The sequence below is a fragment of the Pygoscelis adeliae genome, unplaced genomic scaffold, assembly GCF_000699105.1.
Source record: "Pygoscelis adeliae isolate BGI_AS28 unplaced genomic scaffold, ASM69910v1 Scaffold318, whole genome shotgun sequence".
NCBI classification, from domain to species: Eukaryota; Metazoa; Chordata; class Aves; order Sphenisciformes; family Spheniscidae; genus Pygoscelis; species Pygoscelis adeliae.
This window is the reverse complement of record NW_008825430.1, coordinates 1,431,950-1,458,223: the sequence shown is the minus strand read 5'-3', so window position 1 is coordinate 1,458,223 and position 26,274 is coordinate 1,431,950. Positions and strand designations below refer to the sequence as shown.

The 26,274-nt window shown below is 39.4% G+C and overlaps 1 protein-coding gene across 1 annotated transcript in view; it reads left to right on the top strand.

Moving 5' to 3' along the window:
* The window catches only part of ADAMTSL3 (ADAMTS-like 3), a 185,820-nt gene extending 160,873 nt beyond the window's left edge, over nt 1-24,947 (top strand). Inside the window, 10 exon segments of the mRNA XM_009330904.1 lie at nt 341-468; nt 797-925; nt 12,551-12,733; nt 14,754-14,873; nt 15,685-15,897; nt 18,349-18,532; nt 21,395-21,599; nt 22,478-22,587; nt 24,092-24,306; nt 24,838-24,947. Coding sequence (XP_009329179.1) covers nt 341-468; nt 797-925; nt 12,551-12,733; nt 14,754-14,873; nt 15,685-15,897; nt 18,349-18,532; nt 21,395-21,599; nt 22,478-22,587; nt 24,092-24,306; nt 24,838-24,947 — 1,597 coding nt within the window.
* The last annotated feature ends 1,327 nt before the right edge of the window (nt 24,948-26,274 follow it).

Here is a 26,274-nt window from a genome sequence, read left to right as displayed (position 1 = left end):
GAAAACCAAGCTTGCTCTGGAGAGATGGATTTCTTGCCAAGCCTAATACTTTTAATTGTGGTAGTCTGATTTATTTATTCATGCTGTTGTTCCTAAGGGATTCTGGTTTGTAGTAGCAAACTCGCTGTCCTCCAAAGGGCTGAAGAATCTTCCTTGCATGTATCGCGTAGCGCTCCCCTGTTGTCGCCAAAGAGGAGGCAGAACTGTTACTGCATGCGCTGGTCTAGAACGGTAAACTCCTAAAAAGGAGTCTTGCTGCTGTATCTGTAGCTCTCGCAAGAAGATCCAGCTGGGTTTGTCCCGGGGTAGTAACCCTTTTCTCTCCTTGAATATGCTGCAGGGTGATCCTGGACACCATTGGAAAAGTGCAGATTCAGAATCCTACTCAAAAGGAACTTGGTACATATGGATGCCTGGTTGTTAATGACCTTGGTTTTGATATGGAAACATCATTGCTATTGCGTGCAGGTAAGGCTGTAGCATCCACAGAATCGGGCATGTATTTTATTTTTTTTTTTATATATATAAGCACCCATCCCCACTCCAACGTAAAATAGTTTCTTTTGCTGGCAGTCCATGAAACTCTGCCTGATTTAACAGGTAGCAATAAGATGGTCTGGTTGCTCTAAAACTACAGCAGGCACTAACTGAGTCTGCTTGTATCTATCCCACCTGTATTTTCTGGCTGCTGCTTTGCAAACTGAATTCTGTTCCAAACACAACGAATTTAAATACAGGATCTATATTTAAAAGTCAAATAAAGCTTTTAAAACTGATTATCCCTTTAATTTCAAAGAGATTCCTGTCATCTTGTCCTCTGTGTTAAATGTTACAAATCTGGAAGCCAGCAGTCTCTCGGCAGTTGTTGGAGGTACAATCGTGGCAAGAATCGGAGCAAACATTATGGTTGAATGTCCAGTGAAAGGTAAGCAAGAACTCCACTGAAGTCCCCTGTAATGTTGGAGTCAGAAGTTTACCTTACACCTTGAAAGAAATTATCAGTGAAGGCCGAAAATCATTGATCGTTAGTCATTTTTTATTAGGCATGTCACCCACACCAGTCCTATTTCTTTTCTGTCTGTCACTTTGATTTACACACACATGTGTATGTTCAAACAGACTTTCCTTGAAAAGCACTTTTCTTTCCATGAAGTCGTCTGAGGTTCCACTACCGAGCTTAAAGCCCACCAGAGTGAATGACTGTCTTGCTGCAATAGCAAGCGTGGCCAGCTGACTTGCTCATCAGAGAACTTTCCTTAGCCCTATTTGCGATGCACATATGTCTAGACTATTGTTAAAACCGAAAATGAAATCTCCAGCCATAGCTTAATAGAACTTTAAACCTGACAGTGAAGTAAACTTACCTTGTAGAGCCATCAGTCTGCAGCTGCAATAAGGAAATAAAGAAAAGTGCCGAGCCATGAGAGCATATAGATATATTCTAGCTCAACATCTGTGGAGCAGCATTAATGTTGATCAGAAGCTACATGCATTAAGCAGCGCACTGCTTCATTTTATTTTCTAGTCCTTTGTTGGAAAGGTATTTTCTTTTTAATCTCACCATTGCTATCTGTTAAGTTTAAATTGTAAGATTTAACTCACAGCGGCAATATTCTGTCAAATATTTAATAAGCTAAGGTCAGCCTTTTGTGCCGTGTTGAAGAAGATGTACGAAAGTGCTAATAACAATGAACATTGCGACAGAGCACAGAGAGAGACTTCGGAGAAGTCAGTGTGCCGTTCACATTCGTATTGCTGGGGGAGTGCATATCAGAAAGCATGCTGATGCTGAACCAGAGTAGTGATAGAAATATATATATATATATATATGTGCAAATAGTTCTGCATACAATAGTGGCGCCAGGCTGACATACACTAGGACATGTGGCTCTGCTATTCACTGTTGTACCAAGGCGAATTCTTTGATGAAGTAATATTTTCCAACTATAGTTTGGCAACTCTATGTATAACTGACCTACATCTCCAATTCAGCAGAGAGTTAATGTCACACTGTTAATATTAATATTGTTAGGATGGGTAAGCAGTTAGCAATTTAAATATAAATTAATGTTTTCACATGGGACTGTAGATTTCCAAATGCTTTAGGATTGTGTATATTCACGAGCCAAACTTTAGTTATGCTAAGACACCAGTGTTGACTTAAAAAATGATTTATCTAATTGCTTTATTTCCTGCCATTGCCAAGGAAGTATTACTGTTTGTGAATAAAATAGAGCTTGCATGTCTTAAAATGCCACTAAGCCCAGAAGCAGAAAAACTTATGAAATTATGTAAGCAGAGTTTTTCTGATCTCCTTTCCTTAATGAAAAGTAATAAACCACTGACTTTAGAAGATTGAACTTGATAGCACTTTATGCTAATATGTTTGTCTAATAGGTGGGACCCAAAAAATAATGTCCCTATGCAGTGTAGAGGACGAGAACTTTGTTGTGAATGCTGATAAAACATCATGGGAGTTATCAGACAAGCAAGAGTTTGAATCAGAAAAAATACTAATATTTCTACGCAAAGTTCCGTTCCTACAAGCAGACAATGTGAGTCTGCAAGAGTCCTCTTCTGCTCATCAGACATGTCAGGCAGATACATCTGCTCTGTTGGACTCCTGCTGGCCCACAAAATAGTTCCCCATAAGAAGAACCATCTAATGAATAAGGTGTCTGTGTGTGTGAAGAATATTAGTGCCATGCCACTAGCAGAATTCTTAAATTACTTTTAAATTTCCTGGCTGCAATGATGTCTGAGGTTTTTTTCTATAGGCTGGATAACCTATAATACTTTCTTATAGTTCAAACCATAGTTTTCTCAGTGAATAAATCTGCATATTGAGTTCTGCATTTTGTGTCTACCAGCGTAAGGCCTATTCAGGAATTTTCTTTCTGAACCACGTATAAAAATTATGCACATATGCAAAACGGTAAATTAAGGGTTCATTTAGGAGAGAATACCATGCCATAGAGCAGAACTTCAGCTGGAGGCAGGAGCAGCCTACCCAACAATCTGACAAAGGCAGTTGTGAAAGGTAGAGGGAAGGTGGTGGTGTGAGGAAAGACACACTTCCCAGCTTCCTCTGAAGGCTGGCTAACGGCTGTGCAATACATCCTTTAATTATTCAAGGCCTGAAGACAGCCAAACATATTCCACTTAAGGGGCTCTGGGTTCATCAGGCCACGTCATGCAGGACAGCTCTTGTTTGACGATTTTAACGGAAAGGACGTGAAGTTTAATATACAGTGTATAAATATGCATTTAATATACATACAGTGTTAGCCAGCTGACCACCGTTTTTTTCTTTTTTCATTGTTACTGATTTGGTTCTTTTTGTCCTTTTGAAAGTCTTTCTTGCACACTCCAAAAATCACATTCAGATTGAAAAAAACTTTGACGTGCTAAAGAGCAGTGTATCCTAATAAATGGAAGAACATCAAGGAATAGATTAAGAAAAGCTAGCTAAACTGCTGAAGCTAATAGTATCGATTTCTTTTCTCTTTTAAATTTATAACAAAACTATTTTTCCACTAATTATAATAAACTCGCTTTTATAGCTCCCACACGAGCACATGCTAGAAGATATTCATAACATTCTGGATAGCTTCATATTCCATTCTTACAGCCAAGAGCTTTTCAATCAACACACATGGTATAAATATCAATACTGATTGCTCCAAATAGCTCTTGGATAACATTTATTGTATTTGCAGAAAAGATCGTCCTGTGATTAATACTAAAATAAACTAAAACTGTCAGACTAATTTATTGTGAAACCTTGAAAGTTCTCAGTTGAAGTAAAATGGGGGAAAAAAATTAAAAATATGTATAAAATGTGCATTGTCTGCCACCTGCTGGTGAGAGTCTAGAAGGGACATATACTGGGTTGGGGTTGTTTATACTATATACGTTATATTGCATCTCTGAAATATCTTGGCACGGAGGCTTTTAAAAGTAGAAACTCCATCTTCCTCCAAATCCTCATTCCTATGAATATATTTTGGCTCTCTAAGAATAACATATTGATAAAAAAATTGTGAGAAATACACGAAACCTGTTGAATCAGGGTCATCTTTTTGCACATACGTTTCACAAAGATGGACCAGCTACTTGCTGTCAGTATTGGAACTTGAAACAGGTCCAGATAAATCAAGAATTTGATTTTCCATCTGTTCCTTCATTTACCCACGCTATTCCAAATGTAACTTTGATGCTGTTCTTTGTCTTCTACGCTTAAGCCCTCAGAAGACATCTCAGTGAAGAAAAACAGCAGTTTTTCTTCTGGCTCTTCATTTCTTTTAGGTTTTTTCTGTGTTTTTCTAAAAGATATTAGTAGTGGATTTCAAAGGTTTAAAGGGGTAAGTACAGATTTATTTTATGAGGAAGGAATGACACTACTTATAATTAGTATAATAAAAGGAAAATCTTTTGATCTTATGCTTCTTTTCACTTTCATAAGTGCATCTACATTAGAGTTTTTGTTTGGATCAGGCATAAGAGGGAAGGACTGAAAGATTTACTTCAAAAGCTTAATTGTGCTTTGCTTTGTGTCTAGCAACAGTCTGGGAACCTGAAAACTGAGTCCCTGTATATAACTAAACTGAAGGGTGTGCCTGGGAACGATGCCTATTACTTGCCAAATACTAACGGGCAGTAAGTCCAAGGGTCCAGGCAAGATTCACCAAGTAGTCCAAAGCAACCCTCATCCAAACACGCATCGGGTGTGTTTTGGGACCTCGGTACCTACTATGTCTCTTTACAAGCACGTTCCTGATGCCCTCCACTACTTGCTAACGTAGATATAGCTTACAGAGTTCGTGGGGGGAAAAAACAGCTTTTTTTGCTGTGTGTTTCTCCCTTTGTCTCCCAGCTTTCCTTACTGGGGCAGGGGTTTCCTTCAAGTTCCTAATTCAGGAAGGGTTAAGATGGATTGTGTTAGAGGAAGGTAAAATTTCAAAAACCTAATAGAGTTCTTGGGGTGCTCAGCAAGCATGTGGGTATTCCCTTGATACTTCCTACTTCAGTTTGCAGAAAGCTGTCAAGAAGTTCCCTTGGCAAAGTTTAACGAATTCTCATAGTGTAAAAGAAGAGGTTAGCTCGTTGGTTAGTACCTGATTAAATGATCAGAAGGAACAAGTGGTCAAATTTTACAGTGGAGAGAGGTTACCAGTAGGGTGCCCCAAGACTCTCTTCTGGGATTTGTGATGTTCAACATTTTTATAAAAGTTCTGAAAAAGAATGTGAACAGGTAATGTTTAATAGCTAAATGAGGGCAAAGGGTGTTCAGAATTGATATTTGCAGAATAAATGTATATATAGAACAAATAACCTTCAATACGGACGTGCACGTGGCTGTACCTGAATGACTACCACTCAGAGAAAGCTTTGTGGAGTCATGCTGGTTAGTTCCCTGGGAACACCAGCACGCTCCCTGGGTGGTGTCCATAAAGGCAAATCAAAACTAATGGCAGAGGAATGGGCAAAAGTATATAAAATATAAATTGGCCGTTGCTTAAAGCTGTGGTGAATCCTGTTTGCAACTTGCTAACCTCATCTCGAAAGGGATATAGTAGTGCTAGAAAAGGTAGAGAGAAGAGCAATATTAGAGGAAACAAGCATGATGGTCTAAGTGCTACCTCTGGTTCTGGTAGCTAGGAAGATATATTGAGGACGGGTCATTCAATAAATGCCATGATTTTAGTACTCTTTGCCTACACATCCCCAGGTGCCCATCACTGGACACAAAGTGCTGAGTTAAGTGGACTTCAGGTCTGACTAAGAATGGCAATTCCTGTGTGGTTCTTCAATTTCTGATAAAATTATATTTTCCAAGTCCCTGAGCAGGTATCTACTTTACGACCAGAAATGCCTGGGTCCTCGGTGATATAGCAGGCTATTCAGTAAAGTGAAAGTGTAATTACTAACCAGTTGGGCAAAACAGTCTCTGGTTAACAGTGCTGAACTGTAGAATTGCCCTAATGCACATGAACCAAATCTTTGTTGGCGGTCGACTGCAGAATTCAGTCTAGCAGTCATTTCTGAGTTCATACTTAACTCAGATCCTCTTATTTAGTTGCCTAAACATAGTTGCCTTATTTTAAATGCCTGATTTTGTAAAATATTAGCCTTAAACTTCTGCAGCTGGAAAAAAGATCAAGTTCTCTTTGAGCTGACAGCCAAAGAACTAAAGAGGACCCGACAGAGCTGTAGCAAGGGTGGGATGGGGAAGGGGTCTTGCTTCAGGAACCCCTCTAAGGAGGTCACCAGATGTCAGTGAATATATCTAAATCCTGCCAGATGTTGCTACCACCTAGGAAGAGTGGCTGTTGCACGGCTGGTAGGAAAAGGCAGAGGTAATAGCTTTGAAAGATTGCGAGAGAATGGGGCAGTATCAGAGGGGAGCTTGGAGGATCGTACCAAGTGCCAAAATGTCTCACGCTGGCTCTCTGTCCAGGACTATTATTCCCGGTGAAGTTGGCAAGATTCATGCGGGTAATTTCAGTAGTGGCATGGTTTAGGCTTTTTAGGGTTTGCTGGAAGTTGATTGCTCAAGCATAGTTCAGATGAATAGAAAGGCAGTTTGCGACTTCTGCTGGAGAAAATATGAAGATGTATCAATCAAAGAAATTGCACTGTAAGTTACGCTAAGTCCACTGTAGGTGTTAGTGAGTGTAGAATAAATAATAATCAGATGACATTCATTGTGTATATTACTGACCCAGAATCGCTTCCTCTGAACAATGACATGCGAATGTAGCCTCTGAAGTCAGGTAAACTTTTAGCAAAGTGCAGCAAAATGTCATTTCAGCCAGCACAGTTCTGCCTTGCTCTTGAATGGGAAATACAGAATACTTTATGAGATTCTACGTAGCTGGGGGAAAAATTTCTGAAGACACATCCAATGTTTTAAAGCAACTAGTTAGTAGGCCAAGATTTTTATGGTGTGTAATATTTCATAGGGCTTTCAAGGTTGGAGGAAATTTCGTTTTGAACACTGAATATTTTAAGGGTACCCTATAGTGTGTGGATTCCTTTTTTTTTTTTTTTCTTTTTTTAAACACGTGTTTCACAGTCCCATCCGGAGCTGGAGGTTTTTTTCCATAACATTTGCTGTCCCAGGGCCACTCACGGTAGAAAATGATTTTTTTCATGGAACATTGAGTATTTTAGAGCTGCTCCGGTGCTAGTGGAAAATAACCCATGTTTGAGGTCAGAAAAATAGATTAAACTAATTTTAAAGTTTTATAGCCATTTAGGTCTATAGTAGAAATTTTTAACTTCAGAGGATTTCGATCCATTGCAGGAGTAAGATTCTGATTTTTAGGGTTTTTCTAAGACTAAGAAGGCCCAAGTTCAGGAATGCGTCTTTGTTCATGAAGGACAATTACAGCCATTCTTAATTTTAAGCATGTGTTTAATTGCATTCCCTAATAGGGATGGATTTAATCCTATGCTTAAGTGCTTTCCTGACTTGGAGCCATAGGATATGATTGTTTGATTCTGCTACTAGCTGATGTCAGTGATGGATCTCCCATTTGAATCACCAGGATCTAAATTGCACTCGGGGATTCTGAACCTTTGGCAGTTTGGGTGAGTCGATACCTTGGGGCTCATCCTCAGCTGCATCTGCGTGGAGGTGGGGTATGAAGGAAACAAAGGTGGCTACAGGCCATCTCTTACCTCTTCTCCTTTTTGTACTGGCTGGGGATCAAACCAGGAATTCTTCAGCTTGAAAGTAATATTTTCTTGGAAGTAGATAGGGAATGACTTCCTTCCAGGATTACAAACTGGAAGATTTACTTTTTTTCCTGAAGAGAAGGTCTAGGAAATCATTCCCAGAATGATTTGGTGTCTTCTGATGGATACAGAAAGGCAGCCATTCTGTAGAAAGAAGCTTGTGTAGATACGTTAAATTTGGACAGTAAGGTGAAACGAAAGACACATTTTAAAACTGTCTGGGAAAGGACAAATGACAACAGCAGAAACTTCTCTGAGTCAGAACAGAGGGCAGAAAATTATAACAGTCAGGAGGAAATATTTTTAAAAAATCAATGTAATTAGCATTTAAACATCTCTGTTAATAGTCTTCAGCTACAATTCTGTAATGGGAAAGGCTCTTGAAGACAGTGTGAATGTTATTTTTGTCCATGTAAAGTCCCTGTGCAAATCAACCTTTATGTAAAGGAGAGTCAAGCGTCTGCAGTAAAATCCAACCTTGTGCACAGGACGAACTCCTCCATGAAGTCCTACATCTATGTCCCAAAACTTAAGTATAGTTTCAGCTCCATTCAGTTTGTCACCTTTAAGAAAAAAGAAATAAAAAACCACCAACACCTGGTGGTTTGGCTTATTTTTGCTTAGTTTAGTTTCTCCTTGGATAAGAAAACAGTACTTAAAACTTTTAAAGTTTTATTTACGTGAATACTAAAGGATAAAGCACAGGTTTTAGGCCTTAACTATTTGCCTAGAAAAAAAGAGCTTCTCTTGCATTTTGATGGCATGCTTGAACTCTGTCCTGCGGTTTCTGTGTAGGAAAATTGGTGCTTTTCACAGTGCTACTGGAAGAGTCTTGTCATGAGGAATGTGGGAATTGTATACTTTGCTTGCTTTCTCACGAGAGCTGATGGATGAGACTTAACTCAGTGTGCAGTGCTGCATAACAGTAGGGAAGAATAATCTTATCTCAGGAGTAGTAAATATGGAGTCTAATTTCTAAAGGAAAGGCATCGAAAATCTGCACGACGGAAGCTTTGTCACCTGAAATGTATAAATGGTGACTGCATGCTGGGGTTGTGCTGTGCACTATGTTATGAGAAGGAGTTTTATGCAAAGCACTGTTAAGCACAGAGACTATTAAAAGGCTAAATGCACACCTAAAAATAGGGTTTTTTTAGTATCCTTCAACAGCAAGAGTTTCTCCTGATAGGAATTCCAGAAATGACAGCATGCACAAGAACTCAGTGTCTCTCGTGAGAGTTACGGCAGAAAAGGATTTTTCACTGGCAATATGAACATACAGATAAACTGAAGCTGTCCAGAAGAGGTTGAAATGTACATGCTGCTTTGCCGAAGAATGCAAAGGAGCTGGACTATAAGGGGTGTCTTTTTCTCCTGCTTTATTTCTTTAATCCATTTCTAGGGTGTCTATCAGCAGATGGGATAGCACCACACAATAAACTTTTTTCTGGCCAGATTCTCTACCACATCTCTCTGGATGCACAACTCCGAAAGCTTTATATCACATTTGTGCTCGTCAGTTTTGGGTTCCCCTGAAAGGCAGGGTTAGAGGCCCCTGATTTCTAGTACACAGCTATGTCCTGACTGCAGAGTGTGCCGAGTCCTGCCCCGTCTCCTCCCTTCATGCTATACTCCAGCCTGTAATAGGTCCCTGAACTCTTCTCTGAAAGGTATCTTCCTTTTTTTTCCTTAGCTCAGGGCTCAAGCTGAGGATTTGCCTTAATACTCTTAATGGCAACCTAACCAAAAGCCCCTGAAAAAGGACACAGAAGGAGCTTGATTGCAAATACCAGTTGTTCTTAAGCAGATGGTCCAGTATCTCCCAGGCTCACTCTCGGATAGTGAATTGGTTTCCACATAATACAAAGGTTGGGGAAAGAAAAGGAACCATGAAATGCAAAAACTTGAAGGGTCCTCAAAATGGTTGTGAAGAAGCCAGCTCAGAGGGACTCAGCATACAGTTCACATAAAAATTATTAACTCTTAGATACAAATCTTACTTCTCGGTAGTTTTAGGTAAAATACAATGCAGGAGTGTTGTGATTATCCCTACTACTATTTTCAGCTCAAACAGATCACATTTATGGATGCACCCTGGAGGCATCTAGATAGCATAAAGTCTGTTTAAAAATGACAGTGTGTGATAACTGTGTATAATGCATAATAGTGTTGTTTTTTCCATTATGTATTTAACTGATCGTTTTTCATGGATTTTTTTCCCCCTCCACTTTATCTGTAAGTGGCAGCACCCCTAAGATTGCTTGGGTGGATTCACTGCGCGTTTCAGTTGGACTGGTTGCTGGATTGCCATGCAGGGCTCTGTCCACGCTTCTGCTCCTTAGACCTAGAATTTATGTTTGTGTATTCACATTATTCACTTGAGAAATGGTCTGATTTACTTGTGTGTGTGTGGTATTACTTGCTTGTTTCCCCTAAAGAGAAATGTATACAGCTCTGTGGAGAAAGAAAGAGGAGTTATTTGCTATAACTTAAATGGTGTTTAAGGTGTGTGACAGATACCCAATTTTGAACTTAAAATGAGAGGCAAAGCTATTCTGCAGATTTCTTCTGCAAACTGAACTCCAGTCCAGGTTTTAAAAAGCTCTACATGTCTCTGAATGAGACACAGGTAGAAGAGTAGAGACATGGCAATTTTTCCGGGATAAACTCTAGGATACAAACCAAGTTTGGAAGAAGGAAATATTTTACTTAAGTTAAATCCCAGGAATGAGGTACATTTCTGAATGCTGTGGTGAGAGCAGAGGGAGGACTGTATCACAGGGAGATACTGGGCTGAAGCTTGATAGAGGCTCAGGTTAAAAGCTTAAATTTGAAGCTTTCCAAAGGGTGTTTTGTGGAATTTGACGTTAAATCTTTTGACTTCACTCCCATCTCAACCGTGCTGCTTCTGGCTTATTTTTGGCTCTGACTGGTCTGCAGGATTTTGGTGCCAGTGAGGGCTGTCTGGCTGCAAACCTCTAGGCCTTAGATTGAAACAGCTCAGCATCCTCACAACACCTCCTCAGCCCATCTGTATAGTAAGTATATATGCCTGAATGGCCATGGAAAGTACACTGTAAAGGAAAAATATGTCTGAGAATGATAGACTTTAGCCAGAAAGCTGGGGTAAAATGGAAAAAAGACCCTTAAAACAAGACCTCATCCTAATTCCAAAAGGATTTTTCAAAGTGGCATAAAGCTTCTTCTGGAAACTTGAAAAACAGCCTGGATTTTGGACCCTTGTGCACTCTGCAGATCTGTACTTTGTTTTATGTGCTTTTATTCAGTAAAACACAATCTCATGAGTTTAAAAGTACTGAACAGTTGCTAAATTGTCTAGAATAAAATCTGTGATTATGCAGAAGAGTTTCTCTCCGCTGTCTTTCTAGACAAAATGGTGGGGGGAGCTTTTTTCTTCAGTGAAATAGCAGGTTCCAAAAAATATGCCTGGTTCCTATTACAGTAAAGGAAAAACTTGAGGTGTGCATTGGAAGTGCTAAGCCAGTGATTGAAATGTTAAAGTTGTTCCTAAAGGCTATTCCACAGCATGAAGACATCATCTGTAAAGTAATACTGCACGATGATCTGTGAAGAGAGGAGACTGAATTAGCATTCAATATGGCTGAAACTTCCACATGTCCCACGTTCAGGTCAGCTTCTATAGCAGAACCCGTTTTGGTAGTCTTCAGCGAGCACTGGTCGATATATTTAGAGAAAACGGAGTTCAGGTGAAAGACAGTTTAACTGCTCTTGACTTGTCTTGTGCCCTGCACCTTTGGGCACCTCCGCGGCAAGTCACTGTGCCACGTATGTCTGACCTACCCCGTGATTTATCTAGGAATTTGGAGCTTTGAAAGAGCACTTCTGCTGCGGCAGCCCAACCAGAGCACAAGCAGCGAAGTGTCTGGTTTGCCAACTTGCAAAATGTCTTTTAAAGGCAAATGTTTGAGGAAAATAAAACAGTAGAAGTCCTCCCACAGATGTGGTACTGTGCCAGTGGAAAAATCGTCTAATTAAAAATAGATGTCCAAAGTCATTCATTGATTAAAATTTAGAATGACAAGTTATCTGCAAATGCTGAGTTTCTCAGAGTTCAAGCGTTACAGTAGGAACGATGATAGACCTTTGGCTTTCTGTAACATGGTAAATGAGATTGTTTAACAACTGTGCCCCTCATTTAGCTGTGAACAGAACTCTTTCCGTTCCTTTTCCTTCACGCTGCATTGTTACAAGTTGTATATATGACATCTGCTACTTGGAGGAGTTTTCAGGAGCTTTTTTGGCAGAAATTGGCCACGTGTATTTTCTAATCTAATTGATAAATACATCCTTTTTTTTCTTCAAGAAAAATTTTTTGCCTCTATTTCTTTTTTCTCTTTATTTTTAATTAGAAATTGAATTCCTTCATATATTCTGGGATGCAGGTTGAATGAAAAGATGCTGTGCGGATCTTTACATTAATTGGTCCTGGCCGGGGTTAACGGTGTCACATCTTTCAGTAGCAAGACACATGAGCACGTTGCTTTTGTAGGACCGGTAGCAGTTTTTAAACTGTTCTGTGAGCTTGCCTTACAGTGCTTAAGCTTTAATCTCAGTGGGATGCTGAATTATTAATTGGGCTCAGAACTGAGAAGTTTTGTGAGTGGAAGAAGTACTTGTTTTGCTGCAATGTTGTTACTTCGGTTTACGCTATCTGTGAAATGACAAAGGAACTTCCGATTCTTGGATGTTACGGTAGCAGTTAGCAATATAAAAAGTATGGTTTATCTCTCTCAATAAATGTTTTAATTATTTGTATTTTTTAAAGGTGTTCCCCAACCAAATGTAACATGGTTTAAGAAGAAAGACATTCTACAAATCAATTCTTTCTTGGTTTTGAATGGCTCTTTATTTCTGAGGAATGTTTCCTATGAAGACGCAGGAGCATACACCTGCAGAGCAACTAACGCTCTCGGGAAAGCTGAAGCTGCGTCTGTTCTCCACTTAACTGGTAAATGCTAAATGAGAATTCCTTACTGATAACAACAGTGAGCCACTTCGATTATGAAGTTTAACCAATAAAATAGTTGGGGGGATATTTAACACTTTATTATGAGCTTGGAATTTTTGACTGCATCTGACTCCCTGGGATCTGTTCTCTATGTTGTGTTTCCTGTAATAGTGGATCTAGGTACAGATGGTTTGACTTGTGACCTTCAAAAGTTGTTCCACCTTCTTGCTTCCAGGCAACAAATATCAGCCCTTAAACCAGAAGACACATTAGAAAACTAAATCCACTGTCATATTACGTTGTTCCCAGTGCTTTTATCTAGGGAAGCAGGCTTGAGTTATTCAGAAAATCTGCAGGGAAATGCAGTGAATGGAAAGCAAAGGCTGGTTTGGGTTTGGGTTTGGGTTTTTTTTTTGTAATTATAGAGGCCAATAAAACGTACAAAAAATTCTGAGTATGAACTGCTAACTCTCAGAATAGAAAATGTAAAGAAAAACTCCATTTAAATGACTCTGTTGTAAGTAGATTAATAATGTAATACTGTGTAATACAATCATGCCTTGCAAATAGCTCCAATAAATGGATCATTCAGCTCTAGAGATTAACTTTCTCACCATTTTGCTGTACGAAGAACAACGCGGTTAAACATGGCCAATCCTGCTACAAAGCTTGCTTTCTTAGGCACACATGTGTAGGGCAGGTTGTAGCTGTTTGGATCTGTTGGCCAGGGAAGACGTACCAAAGACATAATAGGAGCCTCTGTGTGAGGATGAGTGTAGACTGAAGCTCCCTTCTTGGTTTCAGTTTTCCTGGACTACATCAAAACTTCAGATGTTCCAGAGAGGAATATTATTATAATGACGTGACAGGGAAGATTGCTCACAAGAGTCTGAACTTCGTTTCTATTCCTGGTCGCGTGACATTAGTTTAAATAAATCTTGAGTGGATAGGAGAGGGCCAAATTCTGCAGTTTTTTTGGCTGTGCAAAACTGCAATGAAATGGGAGGACTTGCAGATTGCACTGACTCGATGTCATCTAAAGCAACATCGTGTCAGCCTCTTGGACTTCGCTACAGCGATTGCTGCTGCCTGACCTGGGGCAGTCAAGCAGTAGAGCAAAATCTGTGCAGCCTTCCGAAAAAAGGTTCGTAAGGACTGACAAGGCGACTAGCCTCTTGCCGGTATGGGACTGGCCTCACCGTGGTTCTGTGGAGACTTTTTTGTCCCTGTGTTTAGGCAGACAAGCAGGAGGCTTTGTACAGACGTTGCACACGGAGGAAAAACGTTGAACCGATGTAAAGTGACCCACGGAAGTTAGAATATAACAAAAGATTTAAACCGTTCTGGAAGGAGAAACACAGATATTATGCACATTTGTTACAACAGAAATGTTGACTAAGTGGCAAGAACTGTGTGTTACTGACAGATTGCCCACCCTTCTGGCAGTTATTCTGTCTGGCATATGATAAGGAGGAGGAGTTGCTATAGTGATAGGCATATGATTCTGCATACATTATGCTATCTCTATGCATAATGAGATTTTAAGAGATTTTCTTCTTTTTTTTCTGTTGTAGCACTTTGTTACAATTCCATCCAATGGAACAGAGGACTTGGCCTGATTCCATTGAGAGAATTATTTTTCTTAAGATTTCTGTATGTGAATGACTGGTAATGAAATCACAGATAACATTGTAATGAGAAACAGGAAATACATCATACATCCTGTAAATCTTGTTTTTACACTGTTACAGGCTTATTTTTCTAATAAATCAGTAAATTTGATTAATTTAGAAACTTGCATAAACATTATAAATAATTTCTGCGTTTCCCTGTTTACATATCTGAAGTATATTTGTTAGGCAGACAATTTAACTGCATAAATGAAGTTGATCCTAAAGAATTCCAAAGCGCTATTATCCTTCTGCTTCATAACTAGCATGTTGGATATTTTGATACATTTTTTTTTTTAGCATCCTGATTTAATTCTTGCTAAGAAGAGATCTTATGCATTGTGTTACAGAACAAAAATATATAGAGAATAACACTCTGTTATCAAAGGGAAGCAGAAGAAAGCGTGTCCTAATGGCATCTGGAATTGGTACAAATGTCAGTGTGGTACCTGGAGATCCACTAAGAATAGGTATGTTGTCTTTTCTGCTTTGTCATTTGAATTATATTATTTATTCATTTCATTAAAATGGAGATGGCCCCGTGGAGAAAGTGACTGTAATTCCTAAGAGTCTGGGTTTGGTGACCTTCTGGATTTCCTAACCGTATGTCAGCTTTCTGTAATCAGGGAGGGAGCCTCAGAGTAAGACACACAATTATTTTTTGATTCATCTTTTCAAAAAATGTTTTAAAATGGTGACCCTTCAGGCACCGTCTAGGTGACTCACCATGAGACTGAAGCTGCGTAATTTCTCTTTGAGCTTCACTTGAAAACAATGGGAGGGGATTCAGCTGAGCTCTAGAATGTTTGGGGTTTTTTTTTTTCTGTCTAAATGAATACCTCTGTTTCCATCCCTGCTTGTGCCTGTGGAATGAAAATGCAGCAATTTCATTTAATGTGTTTATGACGCCTTTCCAAAACAGATAGAAATTCTTTCAGTACAAACCTATTTGCATATTGTAGTCTGGGATGAAATCTTCGTTCCATTTAAATTCTTGTTCCCCCCCCCCCCCTCATTCATATAGGAGTTAAGTTTGTAAGAGCTCACTGAAAGGGAAAATATAAAGAACTATGGTAAGTATACATCAGCTTACACAGCTGATAACCCTGAAGGGGCAGTCAGGATTTTGGGCTGTAGCTTGGACTTCAGTGAATTTATGCATACTCTTGTTTTTATTTAGACTGGTAAGGTCTTTTACATAGAATCACACACTCATACGTACTTATTCACAAACATTTCAGTGTGTTTAGAAAAACCTGCTAAAATGCTGTTGATTTTCAGGTTGCCCGGTGCTGCCCAGCTACAGAAATACAGTTCACTGGCTTTTCGGAGATAGTCCAATTGAGGAAGTTAAGACCTTGGAATACCGAACCCTGGTTGGGGGTCGTATCCTAGAGGTGAACACCAACTCTGGTCAATTTGCTGGACAATTCCAATGTTGGACTTCAGCTAGTGCAAAACCAATGTCAGTTTGGGTAAATGTCAAGAAGGAAGGTTTGTTGAAAATTATATGACAAATTCTTAAATTTTAAAACATTTTCTTTCACTGTGTAAAGACTTCCCTGAAACCTAACATGCTTTTGTATGTAGAAAGTAATTCATAAATACATGTTTAACTTCACATATGTGAATAGTCCCATTGAAGTCAATAGACAATGTCCATACTCAGAGTTGGATATGGGAATTAATGTGTATCCAAATACCACAGGGGGGTCCTCATTTCTTACCTGCGTAGCTGAGAGAACGTTGCCTGATTCGGTGTCTTGCTGCTTAAACAGTTTTAAATCAGGCAGGTTTTCTTAATTTCTCCTTCAGCAAATCATACAAATTGCTGCCATGATAGCCCACCAAACTGAAACAAAACTGATTTTGAGGTCATCTTTGGAAAGTTCTCAATTATAATCAAAACAATTTTAATGTAATTGTCATATTCCAGTGTCATTACAATGATGCGGTAGCCATCTTATTGTAGTCACCCTTAAACATATGAATGTACTATGGCACACTCACATCAATTTCAGTGTTAAGTTTTCAAGACTGTTTTGTAATGTTCTCCAATGTAATGTGCTCGCACAAAACTGCGTTTCCATTAGTAGGCTATAAAATGTGCGTCTGAGGATTACAGTTGCATTTGAGAAGAGTCTTACCTATGCACCAGCAGGACAATAGGCTGCATCTGCAAACATTTTATAAAGTCTGTAAATATTTAAAGTGCCTTAGGAATCAATTACATTATAATTGGGCTTTTAAAAAAGAGAATTAGGAACTTGGATCCTACTAAGACCCTGGCAGCAAAGCACCAAACTCCATTTGACAGTTTAAAAAAAATACTCTCTAACCAGCCAATACCCAGGGAATGCAAATCAGGTTTAAAACCAAGTATCTGTTGAAATTGAAAGTTTTCATATGTGATTTATCTATCATCCTATCCATATGATTTGGCTTACTGTTTATGTGCAAAGGACTCGAGCTGTAAGATCAGATCTTGCAAATCTCGCACGCTGTGTATAAGTGTACTCTCAGTGACTGCCAGTGGATTACTTTTATGATCGAGAATGGTTCTGTGTGCGTGGGGCTGGGGAGTCAGTTACATTTACAAAGTAATTTTTCTGAAACATACCTATGATCAAAATGTTCATTTTTTAAATCAAAAGTAAATCAAAATATTTATGAACTGAATCAGAAAATATCCTAATAGAGTTTATCAAAAAATGTATCCAGGCCTTGGTCCTAATACAGATCTCATTAAAGTTAGAATTTCTGAACAGGTCTGGCCAGGTATTGAACTATCCACCTGTAGTCTTTAGCGGGACCGCCTTTTGGTTGCCCAACACCCTTTCCAGTGAGGCTGGTCAGTATTTTGGGGAGATTCCATTTTCTAGTCGTGAGCTTTAACTCTGATTGTTGCTTATGTAAATGTTTCATCACTGAAATACCCATGCATTTGTAAGACTGCAAAATCTCCTTTGGTGGTTTTTGCACAGTAGGCATATTGAGGGCACTTCTGAGCAGTATCATCCTAGTTAAACAAACAATACAGTCTCTCCATCATAGTTGCAGTCAGTAAATTTAACTATTTCTACTTTGAAAAAGGCCCTTTTGTATTATTTTAAGAAACCCAGAAGTAATAAGGAAACATTGAAAAACAATAAGTTAAAGAATTCATTATGTGCTGGAAGAGTGAGCCTGTGGACACAGCTGGTAGCTATCAATTATTCTTGGTTATTACAGAAAAATCTGACTCTTTCTGTGATCACATAAAAATCTGTCAACATTGCATAGTACTTCATCTTTTACCAAGCGTCAAAAAAAAGAATTGTGGGGGAAGGGATAAGTGTGGAATTGTGACTAAATATAAAGGTAGTAATTGTTAGAGGTGATTGGTTTTTTATATAAAATGCTCTTTAAAACAAAATTCCTTTTTCATCTTGCCAGATGCCTCGGTGGCAGATTATTTATGCATTAAATACTTTTCTATAGTTTAGTACAGGATTCTCTTAAAACCTGAAATTATGTGAAGTGTCTGGAGTAAGATGAGTTTTCTTCAGAATATACTCGCTGTAGAACAGCAGGAAACCTAGAGAGCCTGATTTACAGTTTCCTCTTTTTAATGCTCATTGTATAAAAATGTTATGAAAGTTTTAAAAGAAGTTCATCAGTTCCTACTGTGAGCCAGGTTCTGCCCTTCACGTGCACATATGCTGATCCCATTTGCCTTCTAGAGAACTTCGTGTTCATATGTAAGGGCTGAACTTGAGGGGAAGCTGAGTAGGGCTAAATTCTACTTTGGCTTCTGGCCCCTTTTCACCATGCTGAAATATTTGCTTTTCTACAGAGGATGTGGTATCTATCTAGCTTACAGAATATGCTGCCAAATCAATTAAAATGTGACACAGTTTTAATGTATAGTGCCTCTCTCACACAAGTTTCAATTACATTTCTTAGATTATAAATGGGAATATGCTGAATGGAGCACTTGCTCTGCTAGCTGTGGGCATTCGGGAACCCGCTCCAGAAGACTACAGTGCATGAACGCAGAGAAGCAGAAAGTAAATGAATCATTATGCAGAGAGCTGCAAAAGCCAGTGATTATTTACCAGTCGTGCAACACAGATGACTGCCCTGCCAGGTAAACTCCTTTCTCCTCTATTTCCATGTGCTCTATGTGTATTAAAATGCACTCACAACCTCCTGAAATTGTTTCTGTGTTTATACTCTGAGTCTGAAATGCGGGTTTTACATCATCATGAACCCTAAAGCATGAGACAGTGGATCACAAGCAAGTAGGGGAACGCTTGATTCAGCTGAATAAATGAGATCTGTGCAAGTCTCCATGCTGCTGCAGCAAGTCTTGCTGCTGCCACACTAACACCTTGAAAGCTAAGCTGGAGGTCTCCCTGAGGCACCGATGTGCCCGTTTTTTGGAATCTGTGCCAATGCCCTGGGAGAAAACTCGTCATGTTTAGAGCAGCCAGGATACTCCTGAGTGGAATCTGTGTTCAGCTCCTCTCCTTCCGTGCCAGCAGAGCTCCGAGTAAGATGTTTACTGTGGAATGCCTCATTTGTCTCTAATGCTCCTCACCACAGTGTCACGCTCCTTGCATGTCCTTCCCCGCCAATTTTCTCACTGGATCAACGGGGGTACCTTGTGATCTTGGGGCAGAAAATCTTTATATCACAGGCAAGTATACCACAACATCTGGTTCCAAAAGCCAAAACCTTACCTCTAGATTTCTTGAGTTGCACTGAGCATTCCAGCTCAACAAGGCGTTGCTCTAGGTTTTTAGCAGGAAATCCCACAGGAGTCCTCAAAACAAGTGCTTTCCGTTGCTTAAAAGACTTGGCCATCACTGTCAGCAATGTAAAAATCCGTGAGGGATGAGAAGTCATGCACACATTTTGGAGTTGTCTCTCACTGGAAAATGTTCGGAGAGAAGTGTTAAGACCTTAGTTGACATTGTGGGAGTGCTTCTTGCCAGTATGTTCTAAACTCTGTTCTAAATACAGAAAACATAGCAACAGATAAATATCAGGAGAAATTTGTTTATATTTCATTATTAGCGGCCAAAAAACCAGATCATCTTAAATTGTGAGGCTGAACTCCAGCCAGCCCATAACAAGCAAACTTTTTGCCAGTGGAAAAATACTGAAGCAGAACTAATAGTTTGAAACACTCAGACTCAGTTGCAGGTTTCCCTCTTAAAATCCAGCCATTCAGAGCAGATGACAGAGTTAGGAGGATGCTAGAGGGCCCGGTACTCCCCTGAGCAAGGTCATGCCTTTTCAGTGGACTGTAGTGCATGACTTAACAATCTGATTATCACTGGACCCAGACTATTCACCACAAAAACCAATCCGTTATTCCATATGGCTAAACAGACTGGGACCTAAATTCTCTCTTATTAAAATGCTTAGATTTATTTTGCTTTTCATTTGGCTCTATGAATTTACCAGTGGAAGGGAGTTGTGTGTATACTAACCTAAGTAACTCTACCTTGAATTATAAGTGTATGCTAACATACAAATTGTTTTTCTTTCATGAAGTATTCCACGCTTCCTATATAGGAAGCGCATCCCAGATGCCTGGAAAATAGCCCTGTGCCTGGTTCCTAGTGCCTCCAAACTCTCCCCCTTCCCTGTGATCACTGACCTGGGAGGGAAGTGCAACATGTTCAGACTTCCCTTTCCATTTCCTCACTTCCTGATTTCTGCACGATCTTCTCATCCCAAGGCAGCTCTTTAGAAAGTATCCATAGAATTATAAAGGCTTTAGATGTACGGTCATGGGCCCTTACTATTCAAAGCGGTTTGCATGTGTTTAATCACTTCTCTCTAGCACAGCACAGAAGGACAGTTAAGCAAATACAAGGGTTTAAGCATGTACTTAACTTGTGCTTTAAGTGCTTGCCAAATTTGGGCCTTGCTGACTTGCTGGGCATGCACTGCACCAAATGTTTGCAAAAGTACTTGAGCTTTAAAAGGGAGAAAAAGACAAAGGTCCAGACTGCAAAAGATTAATCTTCCTTGAATGGATATAAACTGTTTGACTGTAAGAAAATGAAATAATTGCTAAAGAGAATAGAATATTTTTCCTGTTATCACAGTTGTGCTACACATAAAGTCCCATTCTCTATTTCTAGCCTAGATTTATGAAAAGATCAAGTCAAATAAATTGTATTACCACCTGCTGCTTCCCCAGTATTGTTCCTAGCTGCCAAGAGAGACTAAATCTTTGCAACTTCTAATCAATAAATAACATGTTCTGCTTTAGCCATTATCTAGCAAGATCTTGATGTAATAAATTTGGATGAGTTATGACACCCTTCACCTTAGTAGTAACTAAATCAGTACCATTCATTTTATTAGTTACGGAAAAGTATGCTGTCCTTCCTTCTGAAATGTTAAATCCAGCAGGGTCTGTAGGGTTTACCTAATATAACCTTTTGGGTAACAAGCACTGTAACTTCTGTTAGCATATGTTGAGCCACAGTTGTCTTAGAAGTCATAGAATCACAGACTCATAGAATAGTTTGGGTTGGAAGGCACCTCTAAAGGTCACCTAGTCCAACCCCCCTGCCGTGGGCAGGGACATCTTCACCTAGATCAGGTTGCTCAGAGCCCCGTCCAACCTGACCTGGAATGTGTCCAGGGATGGGGCATCCACCACCTCTCTGGGCAACCTGGGCCAGTGCTTCACCACCCTCAGCGTAAAAAATTTCTTCCTTCTATCTAGTCTCAATCTACCCCCCTTTAGTTTCAAGCCATTCCCCCTTGTCCTGTCGCAACAGGCCCTGCTAAAAAGTTTACCATCAGTTAACCAAATGTGTAAGATCTTGCTTAACAACTGAAAAAGCTGATTCTACCTTTTCTCACATCTAAGACTTGCAATGACAAGGTCTTTTGATTTTTCTTTGCAAACAGATCGCTGCAAACTACCAGCAAGTTTGCAGTGCATTCGTAGTTGCTATAAAATTGTCTCTGCGTCCTGTAGGTGGGTAACTAGTCCATGGTCTGAGTGCTCTGCATCTTGTGGCAATGGATTTCGCTATCGACAAATAACCTGTCAACAAGTGAAAGCCAATGGCAGTGTGCTGGCACTGCTACCAGACGCCTGTACACACAGAGATCGTCCTGTGGGAAGGAAACCCTGTACGGGTCATTTGTGTACAGTGGGGACGATACAGACAAAAGGACAGGTGAGTTACAGAGCTCGTCTGGAAAGTCCTTATGGTGTAAAAGTGCATCAGTCTCGTCACACCATTGGCTGAACACCTATTCTCTTGCACAGAGGAAGAGCTATGTGGCAGTAGTTGTAATTACCTTTCAGACCACTGAATTACAAATCCTGGTTTTTTTTCATTTTGTGATGTCTGAGCTACTTCTATTTGTCGAAGACGTGATCTGAAACCTGAGTATTCGTTTCAGTATATTTTATAAGCTAATCCGTTACTACGTATTCCATTTTTAAGCTAGTATATTGCTTTTATCGCAGTCTTATAAGAACACAGTTTGCATAGCTGTACTTGCGAAGTCCCCAAAGAAAGATATATGAATGTGCTTCAGCAGCAGTTGCCACAATATTTAATTCACAGAGATCTGCTTTCCCATGTTTTCTATGTTTCTTCATTTCTGCAGTAAACTTGTGGTCATTTTGATATGATTTTTATAATTATTAACACAGTATTTACTATTCAATGAGCCAAGTAATGAATTAAGAGAATTGCTGTTGCCGCATTTCTGATACAGGTGTTAGCAAGGCAAGTTTGTGATTGTCAGAGCTACAGAAAGAATGTTGTAGCACTAGAGATGTGAAAGGATGAGAGCATAGACAATGGATTCAGCTTTATGATTAGGTAGGAAAGTCAGTATTTTGGCAAAATTGTGCACAGAGAATCCAAAATATCTAGGCCTTACCCGAACTGAGGTGTGATATATTTGAAGAAGGAGAAACACAGACCAAGCATTATGGCTGGCTTGTGTAACTGGGTAACTGCCCAGAAGGGCGATTCTGTTGTTATTAACTTGTTTTTTTTTTTTTTTTTCTTTCCCCTCACCCTTTTCTCTCACTTTTTAGTGTTCTGGTCGCTGTGTAGGCCGCCCTGTAGGTTTACAGCATCGTCACTTTATATGTCAACTTCGTAATGGATCTTTGGTGCCAAACTCTTCTTGTGATGAAAGAAAGAGGTACACGGTTTGAAGCAGTACCAGTTAGATTCTTTAGACGAACAAATTAAAGCTACGGGATTGTCAATGCAGGATAAATATGCAAATTCTTATGTACCAAACACAAGGAAAGGAGGCCATGCCTTTGATTACACTGGATGAATTCAGGAACCCAGGGAGAGTAATGGATTTGATGTGTCCTCCACTGTGCTAATGGCAAAGCTAGAAATAGAGTGAGAGAATCTTGATTCCCAAAAAGAAAGTAGAAATTGGAGTCATCTGCCATAACTTTTCTTATTACTGCTGAACTAGGTCTCTTCTGATATTACTTTTTATTCTGGTCTACTGCTGCCCAAATTTTATAAAATAAGAGTTTTCCTGGCCCTTATTTTGTGGACCATGTAAATTGGTTTACTATTTTATGGTTACTGAAATAAGGTGTACTTCTCTGCATAAACAGATCTCATTCTGCCTCTTGGTACGTACTGTTGAGGTATGTAAAAACTGAATGGTTGAGAAGGTATGACTTTTTACTTCAAGGTACACATTCTTTGTAAGAACTCTGTTAATTTGTTTTACTGTCTTTAAACAACTCCTTTCAATATGAAAAGTACAGGCTATACACCTCCACAGAATCTTAATCAGGCAGATTCGCTTGGGACTATGCTATAGCACGTGGATGGATGGCAGTCTCTGTAAAACACCATAATCTCAAAAAGGCTGAATTAAAGACAAATTAAAACGGAACGTGAGGGTCTGGGGGCACAAAACTTTGTTCCAGACCAAGTGTGTAGGTAGGGCAATGAAGAGCAGGGAATAAATGGGTAACAAGTACATACAAGGGAATTGTTACCGTGTTTCTCCATTACTGCACCCAGCCCTTCGTATTTCTTGCTATAGAACTGCTTCTGAATTGTGAGCATTTTAAAGCATTTTTGCTGCACACACAACGAAATTTTGGCTCCACTGAAGTACACGGTGAAACTTCCACTTACTACTAAGAGCCAGGATTTCACTTTGGCAGCTTCAACCGTTCAAGGAGGTTTGGTGTCAGCATAGAAATACCACTCGTGTTCAGGAGAGAGGTTATGCATGAAGCACTTGCAGCATCCAGTATGCAACATTTCAGGGTCAGTTAAGTTTTCCTAAAAGTAAAACATTTGTTCTATTCCAGGATTAAGGAATTGGTTTAAAGAAACAGGGCCTTGTCTTGTCTTTCCTTGTGAGTAAGGCATGATGAATGGGCACAAAATGAAATACAGGAAATTCAACTTAAATAAGAAAAAACTTCTACTGTGAGGGTTCTCAAACACTGGAACAGGTTATCCAGAAAGGTTGTCCTTGAAGATACGCAAAACACAAACGGAGGCGGTCTTGAGCAGCCTGGTCTAATTTACTGGGCTATGAGCAGGGGGCGTGGACTAATCAGTTTCCAGAAGTCCCTTCCAGCAGCGGTTCTATCATTCTGTGAATAAAGGCTTAGCACAAATGTAAACATTTAACCGCCATTTCTTTTCCTCCACAGATCTCCTGTCAGAAGAAACTGTTCTTCAGAGGCATGTGACGTCTACTGGCGGACAGGCCCTTGGAGGCCTTGCAGCGTGGACTGTGGGAGTGGATTTCAGTCAAGACGAGTGTACTGTGTACACAGGAAGAGTAACAAACCTGTGGCTGATCAGTACTGCGGATGGAGGAAGAGACCAGTGACCTGGCAACGCTGCAATGTCACATCCTGTGGCAGTATGTAAATGTTTATTTATATATGAGCATAGTAATAGTTTGTAGCAGTTATATTAGAAAGTGACTCACAGTTGTACACTAATGATTCCGCAAGCATTCGATTGTACATCAAAGGTAAAACTATCCTCTCCAAGGAGCACTTCATAATCCTGGGGTTATTTTTCTCTGAGTAGGCCAGTTTGATATTAAAGCCTCAAAAGCACTTTTAGAAACAGGATATTTGGGAAGCTGTTTTATGCAAACTTCCCTACGTGACCGTGCCAGTTGTGACTCATAAGTTTCTGAGCAAGCTGTTAATTCCTGAAAGGTGGGGTAGTTTTCTGAAGCAGACAATAGGTAAATGAATGCAATGAGATCACACCTCTTACCCGTGACCTAGTTTAGCTTTGAATCCGCGATTGCCAGAAATGCAAAGTAAAATAATTACAAAGCTACCAGGAATCCATCAGTTGTTTACAATTACGATGGTAAGTTCTACTGTTTATCTTTTGTCCATTATAAAGCCTTTTAATCTTTAAATATATTTTTCAGAAGGCGAATGCAAGGATACAACTCACTACTGTACATTTGTAAAGTAACTAAAGTTATGCTTGATAGACATCCACAAACAAAGATGTTGTCAATCATGTCAAGAAATGTAACTCTTCTATGGAAAGTTCATGACGCTGCAGTGACGAGATGAGAGGAGAGGTTCATTAAACTAGCCTGCGCAAAGTATATACTTGTAAATAAGACATTAGTCATAACAGTTAAATGGAAACATGGGGCTAATGAAAGAACAGTATTGCAGATTGATATGCTGGACAGGGTATTTTTTCTGGGAACTTTTATTATCCACTCTTTGCAATGGAACTTTTAACGTTTTAAGCATTTTTGTGTCTGGATTAGGAAGATAACATCATGGCATATCATCTGTAAAATTTTACAGGCCATCACGTTGGGATTTTATTAGGGGAAAAAGCATTATCTAAAAGCACTAGGTAGTGCTTACTGTCCTTAACTTACGAGAAAAACAAAGTCACAAAATCCCTTGAAGAATTTTGGAATGCGGCAACTATTGACCCCTAGGTTTTGTTTTTATTGTTTTATCAAATTTAACACAATTTTTAAATTTATAGAAGCTGTGGCTTGTAGCTGTAAAATTTTTGGCAGCAACTTCATTTTCATAAACAGCTTGAGCTTGAGGGTCGATCTCACAGGATGTGTTTTACTGACATTAGCTGTCAGATGGATACACAGAAGTACATTTCATTTTTCGTGCTTGTGTTTATGTGTATGCAGTGAAAGACATTGTAGATGCTAGTACAGTTTTCAAAACAGCAACAGATCTGTTTTGAATAAATGAGGTGTCATTTTCCATTGTTTCTATTCTGCTCCAGTCACTGAAGTACAATCAAAGTTCTGGCATGATTAGACTTTTCTACTGATTTTTAAATTAGACACAAGGCTTCCTTGTCAGAGCTGTGAATGAAACATTTGTGAGCACTGTTCTCTTGCGCATCAAGTCAAATGGGGAGCCAATAGCTGGCCAGACACGGCTGTCAGATTTTCTGTCTTGAATAAATATTTTTTTCCCCCTGTTAATGGGGAGAAACTTCCAAGGAAGAATTATTAATTATGAAGATAGACAAGTGCAAGAAATCTATTTTGAGCAGTTTTCCATCGAGATGGCTTTTCATCATGACCATTAACCATTTGAGTCTTTTGCAACTTGTTAAATTCTGATTATGATATTCCTGGGTAAATTATTTTCCATACCGCAGATTATGCCTCATGAGGGCTGTAAGCAGAGAGAACCCCACAGGAGGCAGCAGATAGATGGTTTTTTTCTTTTGTAGTTTCCAAACTACTGCACGTGTTGAGGGCCTGAATGCTTGTATTGACTTCGACCTTGTGTTACATTACTGAACTACATTACATGCTAGTTAGTGGGTATGCTGTAAGAACAGTTTTAGAAACAGCATTCCT